The 17954-nt window shown below is 42.3% G+C and overlaps 1 protein-coding gene across 2 annotated transcripts; it reads left to right on the top strand.

Annotated features, from left to right (window-relative positions):
• Positions 1–183: 183 nt before the first annotated feature.
• On the top strand, positions 184–17315 carry LOC108930818 (serine/threonine-protein phosphatase 2A 56 kDa regulatory subunit gamma isoform-like). Of its 2 annotated transcripts, XM_018746232.2 has the most exons (15): positions 184–277; positions 2270–2432; positions 6723–6922; positions 8524–8634; positions 9049–9141; positions 9612–9742; positions 9922–9981; positions 11080–11188; positions 12107–12160; positions 12489–12659; positions 12854–12981; positions 13323–13424; positions 14044–14116; positions 14482–14598; positions 16363–17315. In XM_018746232.2, the coding sequence occupies exons 1-15, from the start codon at positions 260–262 to the stop codon at positions 16495–16497; spliced, it is 1665 nt and encodes a 554-aa protein (XP_018601748.1). In that variant the 5' UTR covers positions 184–259; the 3' UTR covers positions 16498–17315. The 2 variants fall into 2 exon arrangements, with proteins under 2 accessions (XP_018601748.1, XP_018601747.1); XM_018746231.2 differs by lacking the exons at positions 184–277; positions 2270–2432 and adding an exon at positions 3639–3898.
• The last annotated feature ends 639 nt before the right edge of the window (positions 17316–17954 follow it).

Here is a 17954-nt window from a genome sequence, read left to right as displayed (position 1 = left end):
TACAGTACTGCGAAAGTCTTCCGTTGTAGAAATGTCAAGAGTTGGCGATGCGGCAAAAGCCGAAGGACTAGTTTTCGGTGAAGCGTCTCATGCCGTGCGATTTCGGAAGGTTACATCGGAAACACGCTGCGCTCACGTGACCTAGCGCAGCCAATGAAAACGGAAGGGGAGGAGCCACTGCAGTGACTCCGGGTACCACGCGTTCAGGGGAGCGTTGCTAGGTTACAACTTACAAGCGGTTACTTTTTTCGAATTTGCGATGCCGAAGAAAGAGAAGGTCGGTTGGGTTTTTTTACGTAATGTACCTGTTGCACGGTTCAGCTTTTCAACATGGAGCCCAATAATGTATAAAGTGCTAATGGAAAAACATGCAGGGACATCAGGCCTAACGTAAGAAGTAAAATATCATCGTCACATGAGCTTATCCTATGCCCAGCTTGAGATTAGTATTATTTATGTCTGTGCAAGTTTACACTGAACAGTTCTGAGAGTGAATTGTCACGTTGTGTAACTTTAGTTACTGAACCGACGTCGTCGCTTTCACGTGTGTGTGTGTGACGCGTCCCGACCGTCCACACCTCGTATGAAATAAAAATAAAATGTTCACTCGTTTTAATTTTATTCAAGCAAAAAAACGTTAATTATGCAAATGTAAAATTCTGCTTATTATCGACAACAGTGAGTGGTTACAAATTCCTTCCTGGAGGCTCGTGTCACAGTACAAATAGTGCAAATTATTATTTTTTTTCTATACTGAAAAGAACAATGTAGAGATGTTTCTGCTAATTTCACTTAGTAGAAAACACTATACAAAAATGTGGTTCAGGTAGGTCTGGATGGATTATTAGTAAAGACATTGACTAAAATTAATAAATCTTTGGGGCCATATTTATTTATTTATTTATTTATTAATTATCAAAATCAGGAAAAACACCCAGAAGTGGAAGCAAAGATGGGTATGAAAAATCGGAAAATGAGGTAAAGGACCTGTATTATTGGATAGTTGTGCAAAATGCCCTGAGTGACTGACCAGGTCAACTTCTTGAGCAGAACAGTAAAATCAAAGCATAATGCGGTAAACCGTGTCTGTTTTTGTCATTTACAGTGTAGTGGTACGTGACAGTGTACCGAGCTAAGAAGGTTTGTCTTAGGCATTCATTAGGTCACAAGTGTCACAGTGCTGGTCTGTGTCAAAGTCAATATATTTTCACCAGATGTCAGATGTGGACACCAAATGGCATAACCCTGAGATCATCCAGCTGTTGTCTGGCACCATACTTGCTTATATTCACTGAGTTTGAAATTAGTGTTGCCTGCCCCTGCAAACTCAGTTTTTTCAGATTTTTTCAACTTTTTAAAGATTATTTAAGCTTTTAAAACACACAGTTTTGCAACTCGCACCTTAAAAATCATCAAATACCACAAAACAAGCCAAAAGCAAGAGCAAGAAAATTATAAGCACCCAAAAAAAGCAAAAAAAAAAAAAAAAAAGCAAAAAAAATGCATTCTCATAGACTTGTTTAAAGGATAGATACCAGTTATAAGTTTACAAAGAAATGATGACCTTCACATGCCACAAAACCAGGAGAAGAGCGTGTTAAAGCCATCATGCCCATATTACATGGCTGCTAATAATGTAATTTAAACAGTCTGCCGTGGTGAAAACACAGCTTGAAAAACTGACGCACGCAGAGAATAAATCGTTCACTTAATGTGCACGTTATGTAATAAACAATAACAATGTGTCATCGTCAGTGGATTCGAAAGAGCCTTCAAAATGAGCGCTTTGGGTGACGTACTCATCTGTGTGGCCTGAAAGCACAGCCACCACAGCGAAGGTGCCACAGCACTGATTTACAGCAGTCGAAGGGGCGCACCCAGGATGGGACGTCAGTCCAACGCGAGGCACCCCAAGCAGGACTCGAACCCCGGACCCACCAGAGAGCAGGCTTGGGCCAAACCCGCTGTGCCACCACACCCCTCCTCTAACAGTTCAGAATTAGTATATTAAAAATACAGCCCCCACTGTAGGAACTCAATTCAACAAAAGTCGGTACACCTTCTGAGATTGAAATCTTTTATTTTTTCAATACTTCATGTGTCCACTTTTATACACTGTCTCTGACGGAAAGCTGAAAAAAAGAAACAGAAACGCTCTTGGTTGTAGAGCAGCACCCTGTTGATTGTCTCCTATAGAATAACTTCACATGTGTCATTTTAGGAAGTCAATTATGACGGCCACTAATTAGCATGTGCCGTGTCTGTGCAGAGCTGCGACTTGAAAAACAGCAACAGCGTGCCACTCGCAATGCGGTTGATGAAGGGCGAGCGGTCGGGCTCAAACCTCTCCATCAAGAAGGACAGAAAGCTTGGCTTGGCCAGATTCACTCTCAGCCACAACCAGGAGCTCCAGAAACTGCCCCTCTGTAAAGGTATTCGTACACGACACACGCTAAGGGTAGCAGACGAGTCACAGCTCAGAACCTTTTACTGCCAGTAGGACACTGGAATTAGTAACAATATACAAGATGGCAACAATAAGCAAAACAGACAGTAGTGCAATTGACAGCAGTGCGGAGATTCGAATTTTTTTTAGTTCACACTTTTCTCTCCTAAGCAGCTTACAGTTATTTACCTTTTCATACAGCTGGGTAATTTTACTGGAGCAATTGAGGGTAAGTACCTTGCTCAAGGGTACTACAGGCAGAGGTGGGGATCAAACCCGCGACCTTTGGTCCAAAGGCAGCAGCAGCTGTAACCGCTTGCTCTGTAACTCGCTGCAGCCCTTCAAGCCTGGAGACACTTCATAAGACTTCTGACTAGCTGAGATGTACCCTGTTATTACCTTGCTTGTTGAAGTTAAAGCATTTTGTATGTATAATAAGAATTAAGAAGGTTGAATTCATTGAGGTACAAATTTACATTTTACATTGGCATTTGTTTGGGTAACAGACACTTTTCTCCAAAGCAACTTCCAATGAACTCTATGCAGTGTTATCAGCCCACACATCTTATTCACCGCGGTGACTTCCACTGCTAGATACACTACTTACACTGGGTCACTCATCCATACATCAGTGGGACACACAGACACACACTCTGTCACTCAGACACTATGGGGACACCTGAACAGCATGTCTTTGGGGTGTGGGAGGAAACCAGAGCACTGGAAGACTTACACTGCTAGATACACCTATTACACTGGGTCACTCATCCATACATCAGTGGAACACACACACATACACACTCTCTCTCTCACACAATGGGTGAACCTGAACACCATGTCTTTGGACTGTGGGAGGAAGCCAGAGCACAGGAAGACTTACACTGCTACTTACAATGGGTCACTCATCCATACATCAGCGGAACACACACTCTCTCTCTGTCACTCACACACTTATTTTGTTTTGTTCCCCTCGCTCTGCTGTTGACATTTATCCTAAGTCCCTTCTCGACATATCACACTGGGATGCGACACATTGGATTCATCTGCTTCAGCAAGGCAGGAGGGTCAGAAGAGGAAGTCCCAGATGACTGGAGAAGGAGCAACCAATCGCGTTAAGTGTCCCGCCTCATCCTGCTTCCTCAGCCAATCCCGTCACGCTTCCCGACTCGCTTCCTGACACGGCCGTCTCATGCAGCTGCAGGCGGCCAATAGCGTTTCGCGGTGTCTGGTGACAGCACTCGGGAGCCAGTTCCCTCCAGCAGCGGGGAGCTTCATTTCCGAGTCTGTTTCTGTGCTAAAATGGAGGCCTCCTCCTCGCCTTAACTAAGTGGAATCGCCCTTGCGGTGCAGCAGCGTAGATGTCGAAATGCCATGCAGCCGGGAGCAGGATGGTTGTGGACGCGCCGAGTTCCAATGAGCCTTTCCAGCCTGTGGCCCTCATGCACTTCCGAGGTGAGCGTTACGTTGACCTTATTGTTTGAGGAGAGCGTTGCGCCCTAATCATCGTGTCCTCTTCCTTCCTGCTGTGAAAACTGGAGGTTCGGGAGAAGCGTCATTTCACCGGAGAAGGGTTTGCTCTCAGTAATTTGCTTCTGTAAAAGGGGAGAGTGTTCTCTGCGACTTCTGTCAACTGCAAAAGGTGTTACACAGCTTGGAGGCACTTTCGCTGCTGCTGCTGTTCCTGTTCCTGTTGTTGTTGTTGTTGTTGTTGTTGTTGTTACCGCCTCCCTCCCTTCCTTCTCCTCTGTCTCTCTCTGATGTCACAGGAAGCTGTGTTAAGATGCTCTGTGTGTGCGTGAGAATTTTCATGCTGCTGGGGTGAATTATAAAGTACCATCCTGTCCTGAAGTGCTCTCTACCTTTTGTGAACCGACAAACTGTTTATCTCGGTGCGTGAGTGACAGAGACAGTGCGTGTTCCACTGATTTATGGACAGCTGGTGGTGTAGTGGTTATAGAACTTACGGCCTTTGGATCCACAGGTTGTAGGTTCAGTCCCCCCCCCCCCCCCCCCCCTTTGGCTGTAGTAACCTTGAGCAAGGTACTTACCCTAAATTGTAACATCCAGTAACATTACCCACCAATATAAATGGGTAAATAATTGTAAATAGCTTAGCATTGTGAGTTGCTCGGGAGAAAAGCATCAGCTAAATGAATAAATGTAAGTAGTGTGTCTAGCAGTGCAAGTCTTCTGGTGCTCTGGTTTCCTCCCACACTCCAAAGACATGCTGTTCAAGTTCACCCATAGTGTGTGAGTGACACAGAGAGAGTGTGTGATGTATGAATGAGTGACCCAGTGTAAGTCACTGCGGTGAAGAAGGTGTGCGGGCTGGTAACACTACATAGAGTTTGTTGGAAGTCGCCTTGGAGAAAAGTGTCTGCTAAATAAATGAATGTAAATAAAGAAACATGAAACCTTGATTAAAAGGTTTGGTTGTTAGACTTGAATTTCAGTTTTTATTTGCTTTATCAAGCAAAATGTATTGTTCGGGGTACCATTTCAGAGCTCACTGTCTAATAAGCAGCTGTGCAGCACTGGGATTTGTAATGTGGATGATGAAAGTGCTAGATTGAAAATATATATATTAAATCTAAGCACTTTCATCATCCACATTACAAAAACCAGTATCAGTGTTATCAATATTATGTCTGTTTGAAACACTAGGTCTAAATGTATTGTCCTGATATTCTTTTCTATGCAGTCATCACAACGTCCTGTGAAGAAAATAAAATTGTAATTCAAGAGTTTTAATCTCCATGTTCAGTGGGCCGTTCCATGTGCACAAGTTATGGTCTCTCTGATTCCCTGGTTTATGGGGGTTTTGAGTAGCATAGTGGTTACAGCAGCTGTCTTTGGACTTGGAGATCATGGGTTCAGATCCCACCTCCTGCTGTAGCCCTCCTAAGCAAGGTACTTACTCAAAGTTGCTCCAGTAAAAATTACTCAGTGGAGTAAACCATGGTAAATAGCTGAACATGTGTAAATCTCTGCTGAGAAAGACATCTACACGTAGAGGTGCTGTTGCAGACATCGACATTTATCCACTTGGATGGTTTTCTCCAAAGCGGCAGACATCTCATAGAAAATACAATGTGTTCGTCACATTAGCAGGAAGAGATGCTTAGATACAGATGTGTGATTAAGTGCAGTTAGTTTGTTTCTTTCCATCATATGAACCGATGTTCATCACACAAGTAGCTGCATAAAACTCTCACAATATTCACGATTCGTCATCATCTGGGCATAATCTTAAAGTTATGGTGCATGAACATTTACACCTTACGTGAACTTAGATGATGGACACAGTGAGTCTGGAGGAGGTGACTTTTAAGACCCCAGACTGTTTTTTTTGTTTTGGGTAAAGAGGAAAAAAAAAAGGCCACCTGAATATCTGAATAATTTAGTGTCGGACATGGTGGCACATTAGATCGTGCTGCTGTCTCATTTTGTCTGGATGGTGCGCGAGAACGCAAATTCAGTCCCCATTCAGTTTGTGTAGACTTCGCATCATTTCCCTCTTCTTGTGTCGGTGCACTCTGGTTTCCTCTCACAGTTTAAAGATATGCGTTTGCCACATTGGCAGCTCAGCGAATTTCCCCACGGAGATGATGATGATGATAATAATAATGTGTTGTTGAAATAAGATCCAAAACCAGATTTTTACCATATGCTGTTATGGTGGTGTATTTTATATTTTGTGTTTCTTTTATTGATATTTAATAAGGATTCTTGTTGCTCTTGTTGTCATCATTATGATAACGATATAAATTATATCTTGTTTCTTTCTGGAAGATTCTAATTAAATAATTTCACGAATTTGCATACACTATTTAGATTATTTTCCATTTGTAGAACACCCCTCTTGGTGAGCATCCCTAGATATATTTTATGAAAGTTCTATTACTAAGATATATGTTTTTTTTCTGCGCCTGCACTTGTACATAGTCCATCGTCACATTGTCAAATTTTTCTCTAAGTGGCATCTGTCTCTTTTTCGTTTTACTTTTCCCTTTCATTTCCTAGTTACTAATTTCTGCTTTCTTGCCGCTTGGCACGTTAACAGTGATGACGTTGCGGAATGTCATGTAGGGAATTTTCTTCAATGGAGCCTCTTGTTTTTGATGATGTAGTGCTGGGTATTGCTGTCCTGCAGGTTAGTAACCGCACACACCCACCGACGCATCGGTGGCATCTGGTCTCTTAGCGTCCGCTGTCCACCGTCTTCTTTGTCTCCGTATCCCTGTCTCTTCCCTTCTCACTCTGCTCCTCCCCCCAGATGTCCCGCCTGCGGAGCAGGAGAAGCTCTTCATCCAGAAGTTGCGCCAGTGCTGTGTGCTCTTTGACTTTGTCTCCGATCCACTGAGCGACCTGAAATGGAAGGAGGTGAAGAGGGCGGCGCTGAGCGAGATGGTGGAGTACATCACCCACAGCAGGAATGTCGTCACGGAGCCCATCTACCCCGAGGTGGTGCACATGGTGAGGCCTCGACTCCCTGGCTTCTTGGATTGGGCTCATTTGCTTTCCTGGGGAGTGTGAGAGGCGCCTGATTGGAAAATTAACTAAAGGGCAGAAGTTAGTGCTTAAGGACACGGACATTGAACTTGTTGTCTCGCAGATGCTCCTTGTAGAAAAGAAGCGCCGGAACAGGCGGGGAGATTTCGTGAGGGGGGGCGTTTATTCAGGGTTGTGCGGGGAAGCAGACGTAAGGGGGTAGGGGGGACAGGTAGATCGTGGGGGAACTCGGTGTGCGGGGTTGCGGTCGGGGTCGTGCTCGGGATCACTGATGTCTTGGGGCCGCTTCAGTCATCGGCTCCTCAGTCTCTCTCTCTCTCTCTCACTGGCTGGTCCGGGGAAAGAAATAGAGGCATTAATTGGCTTCAGCTGCTGCTGGCCCGTCCCTGGCTCCGCCCCCTCTTCAGACCGCCCCCAGGATGAGTGCTACAATCCCCAGGTGTCTAGGGGTAAAGGGGTGTAACATTAAGTATAATACTAAGTTGCCTGAAAGCCAGTAGTTTGGATGGGGACCAAAAGAAATGAGCAAACACAGGACTTTTGGTGCAACAGTGATTTATTATATATATGGTAATATATATACAGATGCTCCTCTACTTAGGATGGTTCGATTTACGATTTTTCGAAGTTACGACGGTACGATAGCGATACGCTTTCAGTAGAATCCGTACTTCAAATTTTGAATTTCATTCTGTTCCCACACTCGCGACATGCGGTACGATACTCTCTCCCGATGCTGGGCGATGGCAGCGAGCCGCAGCATCCACTCAACGACACTCACAGTCTCTGTATCGATCAGGCCAACGAGTGTAAACAACCGCAACTGTGAACAAGCGATATTGTGCTGAAAGCATTTTTTTTTTGTGTTGTGTGTTCGCATCCCATCATGTCTACTAAACGCCCGTGTGTGTCTCCTGCTGAAATTTGCCCAGCTGTAGGCTATGGTAAGTGTTCTGAGCATGTTTAAGGTAGGTCGGGCTATGATGTTCGGTAGGTGCAGTACCGTATTCTTTTTCGACTTAACGATCTTTCCTCTTATGACGGGTTTATCGGAACGTAACCCCTTCGTTAGTCGAGGAGCATCTGTACTTTTGTTGTACCGGAGCATGACGCTGCAGTTAAATTGCTCTTATTGTATGACTTTCTAAATTACAAGTCACTTTGGATCAATGCATTGAGTGAAAAAACAGTGCTTCAAAGTGAAATAAGGTTTGCGTTGCAACATCGGTGGATGTTTTTTAAAAATCTAATGTAAAACGCAAAGGTGCATGATTGTTCGTGTAGCCAGGGCTAATGCCTCTGCAGATCACGTTTATTGCTTCGATGTGTGAAAGCAAGTCGTTTGGGGGGGGGGGGAGGTTAGTTTGCTGGAAAACAGAAGTCCACATTCTTGATTTAGCTGCAGTATTCCTTTGTTTTTTTTTATTACTGCGTTACTATATTCCTATATATTGCAGTGCAGGACTTATTTTTTTGCTACGTTCAACATGTGGAAGCTGGAAACGTTCATAAGCTGCCGCAAACGGACTGCTGTTAATGGCCGTATCTGTTCATTCCCACCCCAGTTCGCTGTGAACATGTTCAGGGCACTGCCACCATCATCCAACCCCACAGGGGCAGAGTTTGATCCGGAAGAGGATGAGCCCACGCTTGAGGCTGCATGGCCACACCTTCAGGTAAGACCCCCCCAACCAGCTATCTGATTCCAACTATGGCTTATTAATAAGTGGACCACGGAGCAGACGGTGCAGCAGATTGTGCCTGAGACCTCACATAGTGGTGCCACTTTGAACGCGCTTCTCCAGTCTAGCGCTGGATCTCCAGGGAAGTAACATTTTCATGAAGACAGATGTGAGTGAAAAGAGATTTCATGAATATAGTGTGGAGGGATAGATTTAAAGTATTTTCTACATTTCCTGAAACTCCTCTTAAACCGGCCAACAGATGAAGTGGTTCTAAATTCTTTCGCTGCAAGTAACCAGTTGTCACTTTCTCTAAGAAATTTGTTGTACCTCCTCTGCTGCTGGTTTTGCTGTGCAGCCCACATTTCGGTAAATGTTCCTGTGTCTTTTTGCTTCTTTTCGTTCTAGCTTGTCTACGAGTTTTTCCTCAGATTTTTGGAGTCTCCAGACTTTCAGCCGAATGTAGCTAAGAAGTACATTGACCAGAAGTTTGTGATGCAGGTGAGCAGGGACTCCTTTTACACGACTCATGTTGTGGGATGAAGATGATTATATTTACTCCCTTTATTTCAAAACAGTTACCAGCATCTGACATTTTTCTCCAAAGTAACAACTTACAATATTAAGCTAGTTAGTTGTTTACCCATTTATACAGCTGGGTGATTTTACTGGCACAATTTAGGGTAAGTACCTTGCTCAAGGGTACTACAGCTGGAGGTGGGATTTGAACCTACAACCTCTGGGTCCAAAGGCAGCACTTGTGACCGCTGTACTACCAGCTGTTCCGTATGATGACTACAATGACTTACCCATATATAGAGCTGGGTAATCTTTATTGTGTCAGTTCAGGGTAAACACATTGATCAAGGGTACAAAAGCAGGCAGTGGAATTCCTACCTGGGTCCTTCAAGTGCAAGGTGGCAGCTATAACCACTATGCCATCCGTAAAAGGATCTTCTGTCCAATTGCAGCTGCTGGAGCTCTTTGACAGTGAAGATCCACGAGAGAGAGACTTCTTAAAAACAACGCTGCACCGGATCTATGGCAAATTTCTTGGACTGCGGGCATACATCAGGAAGCAGATCAACAACATCTTTTATCGGCAAGTCGGCTACTTAGTTTTATGTAACAGTGATGAGTTTGCACTCCATGTCGTCTGGGGTTGGGTTTTTTGTTCGCAATAGATGTTACAAGGCAGTCGATGCATGTTGTTTGTACAGGTGATAGCATTATTATAAGCAAAGTATGCATTTTGCAATTGTTCCCTCTTTATATTCATAGATTCATCTATGAAACAGAGCACCACAATGGAATAGCAGAATTGCTGGAGGTATTAGGAAGGTATGTGCTATGTTCAATATTTCAGCCCCCCCAGACCCTTCCGTACTTGCTGAATAATACATTAGTCAGTTTTATACTCTGCATTAATGAGTCACTTTTGTTCCACGCTTAACTCACCGCGAGAAAAACGAGTTTTTATTAACTCATAACTTTAGACCTTGTAAATAAGTCTCTGCTTGTACCTCATTGTTATATGCGCATGTTTATATACTATCACTGGCTCACTTCTCATTTATATATACAGATGCTCCTTGACTAACGATGGGGTGACGTTCCGATAAACGCATCGTAAGTGGAAAAATTCGAAGTCGAAAAAGAATACAGTACTGCCCCTACCGTACATCATAGCCTTGCCTACCTTAAACATGCTCAGAATGCTTACCATAGCCTACAGCTGGGCAAATTTAAGCAGGAGATACACATGGGCATTTAGCAGACATGATGGGATGGGAAAACGCAAAATAAAAAAAACGCTTTCAACACAATTGCGGTTGTTTACACTCGTTGGCCTGATCGCTACAGAGACTGTGAGTGTCGTTGAGTGGATGCTGCGGCTCGCTGCCATCGCCCAGCATCGGGAGAGAGTATCGTACCGCATACCGCAAGAACGGGAACAGATCGAAATTCAAAATTTGAAGTATGGATTCTACCAAATGCGTATCGCTATCGTGCCATCGTGACTTTGAAAAATCGTAAGTCGAACCATCCTAAGTAGAGGAGCATCTGTATATATATTACTATATATATATAATAAATCACTGTTGCACCAAAAGTCCTGTGTTTGCTCATTTCTTTTGGTCCCCATCCAAACTACTGGCTTTCAGGCAACTTAGTATTATACTTAATGTTACACCCCTTTACCCCTAGACACCTGGGGATTGTAACACTCATCCTGTTTGTAAGAATTTTCCACCCATCTTTTCTGATCTCTCTACCAGCTCAAGGAAGTGAGTTTTGCAGTTGTATTGAAAATTCATTTAAATAATTTTTTTGGGATATGTAAAAATTGTATTATTTGTCTTCTCATTGGTATGTTAAAAATATGGCTTTATCGTGGTCTCATTTGTTATGGTTTCTCTTTTCCATTGTATTTTGCAGTATTATCAATGGGTTTGCCTTACCTTTAAAAGAAGAGCACAAAATTTTCCTTTTGAAAGTTTTACTGCCTTTGCACAAAGTAAAGTCACTTGGTGTGTACCATCCGCAGGTAAATTTTTGTTTGCTCGTTATGCTATAGGTATTTTTTGCTTTTTCAACCATTCAGATCTTTAACAAGCAGCTGTAGGGCATGGTTTATACCGGTTCAGCATTTACATGGTCAGGAGACCTGACTGTTTGCAGAAACCTATTCATCCTTTTTTGTCTGAAGAATGTAAATCAGTGTTAGTCTAAGTACAAGATCCGTCTGGTGTAATTTCCCTGTCTCCACAGCCAGTGAAGCTGTCTGGGAAATTATTTTTGGCTTACTCTTCTGATACACATGATGGATGTAGCAGTTCTTGTTAAACGTAATGCACCGCCACGGGTAGTAAAGTTATGCCGTTGACATTTAACGGTTTTCACTCCAGCCGTAACTGGTTATCTCTAAATGATCCTTGACTTACTATGTCTGTTTAGGACACAATTTAAATACCGTGTCTTACCTGTATGGGGTATTTTCACACAAGACTAAACAATGAAACACCTTAATTATAAAGCCATTGGTTATTTTATTTAAAGATTCTTCAGGCTTTTATGTTCTGTAGGTAGGAAAAAAAAAAATCAGGGACACGTCCCTCTCCGTTAATTTATTGCTATATTAAGATTTTTTTTAAATCCATGCTATAAGAACCACATGGCTGCTGGATCTGATGGATCTATGGCGGTGATGTCAGTGGGGAAATACAAACCTGTTTGTTTTATCCATATTATTAAAAGGTCATAAAGTCAATAAGTAAATGTCATGCACTGGCTGCTCAACTTACAAACACAGCTGGAACCGGAAGGCAGTTTGTATCTTGGGCTGTTCAGAACTCCATATAGTCACTTATCTCCTGCATCAGAATCAGTAAAAGCTTGAAAACGTGTATGTGTGTGTCAAATAGTTATTTAATCCTAATTTGTGCGCTGAATACTTATTTTATAGCTCGCATACTGCGTGGTGCAGTTTTTAGAAAAAGACAGCACTCTCACCGAACCAGTAAGTTTTTGTCTTCTTTCAGTTTTCATTGAAAATTTGGAAGTATTTCATTAATCTTTTCAGAAAATAGAATAACACTTAAATTTAAGAAGTGAATTGTGCTATTAAGAAACGCATAAACCTCTTACATCTGAGTCATGTGCCATTTTTGAACGTACGTGGTAATGGTCTACGATCTCACACTTACATTGTCCATGCTCACATTATCTGCATTTGTTGTTGTTCATTTTTATTATTTTCATTTATTTCTCCTGCTGTCCACATTCCCCTGACCACTAATGGTTATGACCCTAACTGCCTGTAAGTAACTGTTGATGTTTTTTTATAGGTCGTTATGGCTCTTCTCAAGTACTGGCCAAAGACTCACAGTCCAAAAGAAGTGATGTTTCTGAATGAGCTGGAGGAAATCTTGGATGTGATTGAGCCCTCTGAGTTTGTGAAGGTCATGGAACCACTGTTCCGGCAGCTGGCCAAGTGTGTCTCAAGTCCTCACTTTCAGGTGAGTAATTGACCATCTTCCCCCTCTTTACGGTGTTACGTGTGTTGGGAGAAAACTGATCATCTTTATGGATGGGTGTGGAAAGTGGGATGATCTTTGGGGAGTTCTGGGTGGAAACAAGGCTGGTCTCTGAAGAATGTGTGCGAGGATGGATGTTCTCTGAAGGTGGCTTCTGATCATTGTCTCGCCATCAGGTTGCAGAGAGGGCACTTTATTACTGGAACAACGAGTACATCATGAGCCTCATCAGCGACAACGCAGCCAGGATCCTCCCCATAATGTTCCCTGCTCTCTACCGAAACTCCAAAACTCACTGGAATAAGTATGAAGTGTAGAATTCCATGATCTTCAGTAGGCGTGCAGGTGCAGTTCCTCAGCTGGAGCGGAGTGTAGCACATATGGCTACCAGAGTAAAACATGGGAGGAACTCAGTGGACCTGCAATACTATCCTTGGGACAGAAGTTTGATAAAGCTTTATTTCTGGGCCATAAAGCTCTTATTAATCATACATGTTCTCCTTTGTCCAGAGAAGGGTGATGATACAAGCTCATTAATAATATAGCTATGCTCTTTCCTCTTGTTCTGTGAGTGTTTTTTCTGTGACTTATGTGAGGCCATAGGCCTGTCTGGTTCTGCCTGTCTCACACACATCTCTCTGCAAGGACCATCCATGGGCTAATCTATAATGCTCTGAAACTCTTCATGGAGATGAACCAGAAATTGTTTGATGACTGCACTCAACAGTTCAAGGCAGAGAAGAACAAGTAAGCGAACCCCTGACTGAGAGCGACAATGAATCAGAGTGAAGATGCTTTCCGACAAAGTGGAATACCGCTGGTTACCCCGGTCTCTCAAAATACTGAAGTACAATAGCTGTGCCATTCCTGTTCTCCGGGAAGAAATTAAATGTGTGAAATTATTTTCATATGTAAAGCATGTAGTGTTTAAGCCCATAATAAGTGCAGTATAATAGTAATGCTATATTAATACACAGTTTCACATAACACAGTAAACCCCGTTCACATATAAATACAGGCATCTATTACAGAATACAAATGCACACGTTAATGAGTACGAATAAGAGAGCAGTAGTTACTGTATGCAGTTGTTCATAATATGCAGTTTGAGCTCATTAGTATAAAGTGCAGATATAGTGGTTAATAGATTTGTAGTATAAGTAAGTATCAATGTGATGTGAAGTCATTTTATGTAAAGATTTTATTAGTTTTCAATGTGCCCTGATGTGGTCTGACATCTGGTCCATGGGGTAATGCACTTTGTATTTCACGGGACTTCCTTTGCCCGCTGTGGCCCTGAACTGAATAAGTAGTTTCTGAAACTGATCGATGGATGGATCTTTATGTTTCTCTGCTTTCTTTGTAGAGAAAAAGCTAAATTAAAAGAGCGGGAAGAGGCATGGCTCAAAATTGAAAACCTGGCCAAATCGAACCCACAGGTATGTGGATAACAGCTTCCGAATTCAACAGATGCAAGCAACTCGTTTTACCATAGTTATCCATCTACACCTGTTATCATCCAGGGTTTTTCTAACCGTTAATACGTCCTTTAAAATATCTCTTATTTGAGCATGTCAGTGTGTAAATCGCAATGTACTGTACAGTTAAGTGTGGTGTCCTCAGTCTTGCATTTCTACTAAAAATGTGTGTTGCTAATTGCCAGTTTTCCTGTACAAATGTTTAATTTTTTTTTCCCCACCAGTATGGGTTTTGAAAGGCAAGCGTGGTCTTCAAAAGAGCTTTTTGCCTGCCTAGTCAGAGCGAGGCTCTGCACTTATACTTTTCTCTCTTTTTCCTGCGCTAGTTCTTTATGTACGCAGATTTCCCTGAGCTCCACAGCCCGACAGAAATGGAGACAGACGGCCCGGTAATAGAAGATATTCAGATCTTAAAAAAGACTGTGGAGGAAGAAGCAGCTCAGGTGAACTTAGATTCTGTCTCTACATTTCACCGCAGCTGCGATTGACAAAATAAGAGTGGTAAACTCCCCTTAATCTGCATAGAACTGAATCAGCAGTGAGGATGTCGTCTTTGTGTTTTGAGTGGAGTGATTCTCCCCCGAGTTTAGCAAGTCCCTCGGTTTTTAAACACCTTTTACATCAGTCGACGCACACTCATCCTGCGTTCGGTCACCACACTGGATTTTTAAAAATGTTTTTAATATTTCCAGTGTTATCAGTCATTACAGTTCTCAAATAATATGTCATGTAGTTTGTCATCTAGAAATTTGTTTGTCTTGTCTTTTCAAATGGCAACTGAAATTGAAGGCAAAATTAACTTTTTTTGCTGAAATGATTAAAAAAAAAGTTCGCTAAATAATAATCATTTCTGAACCTTAATACAGCCCACTTTTTTTTGCACTCATGACCATGAATATTTGGCTGCGCTTTATAAGCTGTAAGTGTTTTAATTATCATCAAATATCTAAATATCTAATTATTTAATTATCATATCAAACATCTTCCTCAAGGTCAGTAAGTCAGGAGCAAGTCAACATGGACATGAGCATCAGCCTTTTCCTTCAGCTCCCTCCTCCACTTGTTCATTTTCTCAATTCTTTCAGGGAAATTTGGAGGGAAAGTAAATTCTTGCTCTGGAGAGCCCTGTAAAAATAAAAATGAAGTAAATACTATTTCAGGTTTGTTCTCCAGTTGACATTTTTAGGGACAGAATAATTTATCTAGTCATTTCTTCTAAGTGTATAATTATATGGTTGACTTTATATGTCACACATAAATGATGCTTTACACATGTGCAAATTAGACAAATGCATTGTACAAAATGTTTGGATCAATCACAAATGCATCGGCTGTTACAAGTTCAATTTAACGTTTTAGCCTGTCAGACTATTCCATTCTATGTACGTACAAAATGTATAATCATAATATCGTTAACCAGTTACAGTTACGGAACTTATTATGTAGCCATATACTGAGAGTAGTGATCAGGTGAGTACTGAGGAAAAGTGAGAACAGAGTAGTCCTACGTTGCTTGAATTTGTGATTAAGAAGTTATAAACACTGAAACATACAGTTCAAAATTATGGTAGGTTACTGCTGTTCTATGGCGGGTTTGGCCGAGTCCTGCTCTCCGGTAGGTCTGGGGTTCGAGTCCTGCTTGGGTGCCTTGTGATGGACTGGCATTCCGTCCTGGGTGTGTCCCCTCCCCCTCCAGCCTTACGCCCTGTGTTGGGGGGTTAGGCTCCGGTTTGCCGCAACCCCGCTTGGGATAAGTGGTTTCAGCCAGAGTGTGAGTGTGAGTGTGTATTTTTGTGACAGTGACCACTGGGTACTGCTGACCACGTGATGTGCAATAAGATATTAGGGCTGAATGTCGTTATCAAATGGAATAAAATCAAAAAAGGCAAATTTATTCGGAAGTATGATTTTTTTTTTGCTCAATTTCACAGCACTACCACTGAATTCCAGTGACTGCCTGTGCCAGACTGATCATTACATCCTTGTTAAGGGCTGACTGGCTAGTCTGTTAGTTGAATAGTTAATGCTAGGTCTTTTTTATGTTAACTCCATACTTAACAGCATCAAGAGGCGGATGGGTGTATTTCTTTTTTTTTTTTTTTTTTTTTGGTAAGTGGCGCCCGGTTTTGTTAAGTGAGTCATAACTAGGTTGCGGTTTGCCGGTGGGGTCGCCGATGTTTAAGTAAATGTGCCCCTTCCACACCCAGCTGCAGAAGGAACAGCGAAAAGAGCGCCCCTTGATGCGACGAAAGTCAGAGCAGCCTCAGGATATCTACACCGTCAAAGCCTTGGAGACTCATCGCCATGCCGACGACATGCTAATGCACCACGATGGTCGTTAACTGCCTCTCCGCTGACCAGTGCGATTACGGTACTGGTTCGAGACCAACTGGACATGTACCCCAGGACCCCCACGGTGTGTGGACCCACCCCACTCATGGGCCAGCCCTACGTACGTTGCTCTGTGGCTTCAGCTTTCTCAGGTTTTGTTCTTCTTGGTTTCTGTTTTCTTTACTTCCATGTTATATGACTTTCATCCTCAGTTGTATGTGCCTGGACTTTGCTTTTTTGTGTTTGCTGCCTTTTTTTTTTTTTAATTTTTAAAAAAAAAACAATTTCCAAAAGGCAAATAAAACTATCCCAGGTTGTGATACATCTGGTTGAATGCATGTACAACAGCAGCAAGGGGGAGCAGAGCAGTGGACTGGTGAAATACTGGTTCCTCATCTTTGAAAGGGCACATGGCCAGAAGAGCTCTTGTTTTGGAACGTGCCTGTTCTTCATCCTTTTGTAGGCCCAGAGACAGCTAACAGTGCCAAATTTATTTCTTTACATGTGTTTTATCTGACATTTGTAACATGAGTGGATGGGGTGAAATCCTTTTTTCCCTGACTTGTTAAAAAAAAAAAAAAAAATCCCCTTACGTGTTGAATATTGGCCGACAAAGTAGCTATTACCATCGGACCGACATTCAGAGAGAAAACAAACGCACACCCATTACTGGACTCAATATATAAATCCTTCAACTTGCATTTACATTTTTTCAGTGCAGCTAATTTTAGGTTTATGATTATTAAGGAACTAGATTTTCCCAAAATCTAGTATGAATTTTGGTGGTTCAAACAATGGTCCACTTCCATAACAAGGAGGCTGAGGCTTGTCAAATAACATGTTACGTGATACTTTTTTGTATAAAGTGTAAAAAAGTGAGATTTGTTTTATTAGCCAAAAGTGTCTCTTCTATGAAAACTTATATTTTATAACAGTTTTTTTTTTTTTTATTTTTTAAAACCGTGTACATTTTTAGGTATAAGAAGGCTCTCATTTCAAGGTTGGTTCTGGTTGCAAATTCTCAAGTTACGGAGTTTTACTCACCTTGCAATTAGGCGCTGGACTCTGCCTACACAGATGAGAGGAGGTGAAGAGTGGGGTTTTCTCTGCGTTTGTGCAGTTGGACATTGTTGCTGGTGGGGTTACGTTGCATTTTTCATCTTGTGCCATCAACCAGCTGGTTCTCACCACCATGATGTGTCAGCCAACCCGAAACTGCGGGTCACTGTGTGTGATTTATGTATTTGATTTTTTTTAAATTCTATGCCAGGTGGTGTCAAGCTATTCTTTTGAGATTCAAAAAAATCTCCAAGTTACATGATTGCATCTGCACTCATGATTGGAAAATGGAGAAGCTCAGCTTACTTTAAGCAGCAGAATGGCATCCTGTCCAGGGTGTGCGCTGTCTCTCCCCTCTGCTTCTGGGATTGGCTCCTGACTCCTGCAACCCCATCTGGGACAAACAGGT

Source organism: Scleropages formosus, chromosome 5, assembly GCF_900964775.1.
Source record: "Scleropages formosus chromosome 5, fSclFor1.1, whole genome shotgun sequence".
Classification (NCBI taxonomy): domain Eukaryota; kingdom Metazoa; phylum Chordata; class Actinopteri; order Osteoglossiformes; family Osteoglossidae; genus Scleropages; species Scleropages formosus.
The sequence above is the reverse complement of the archived record's forward strand: the minus strand, read 5'-3'. Positions and strand labels throughout refer to the sequence as shown.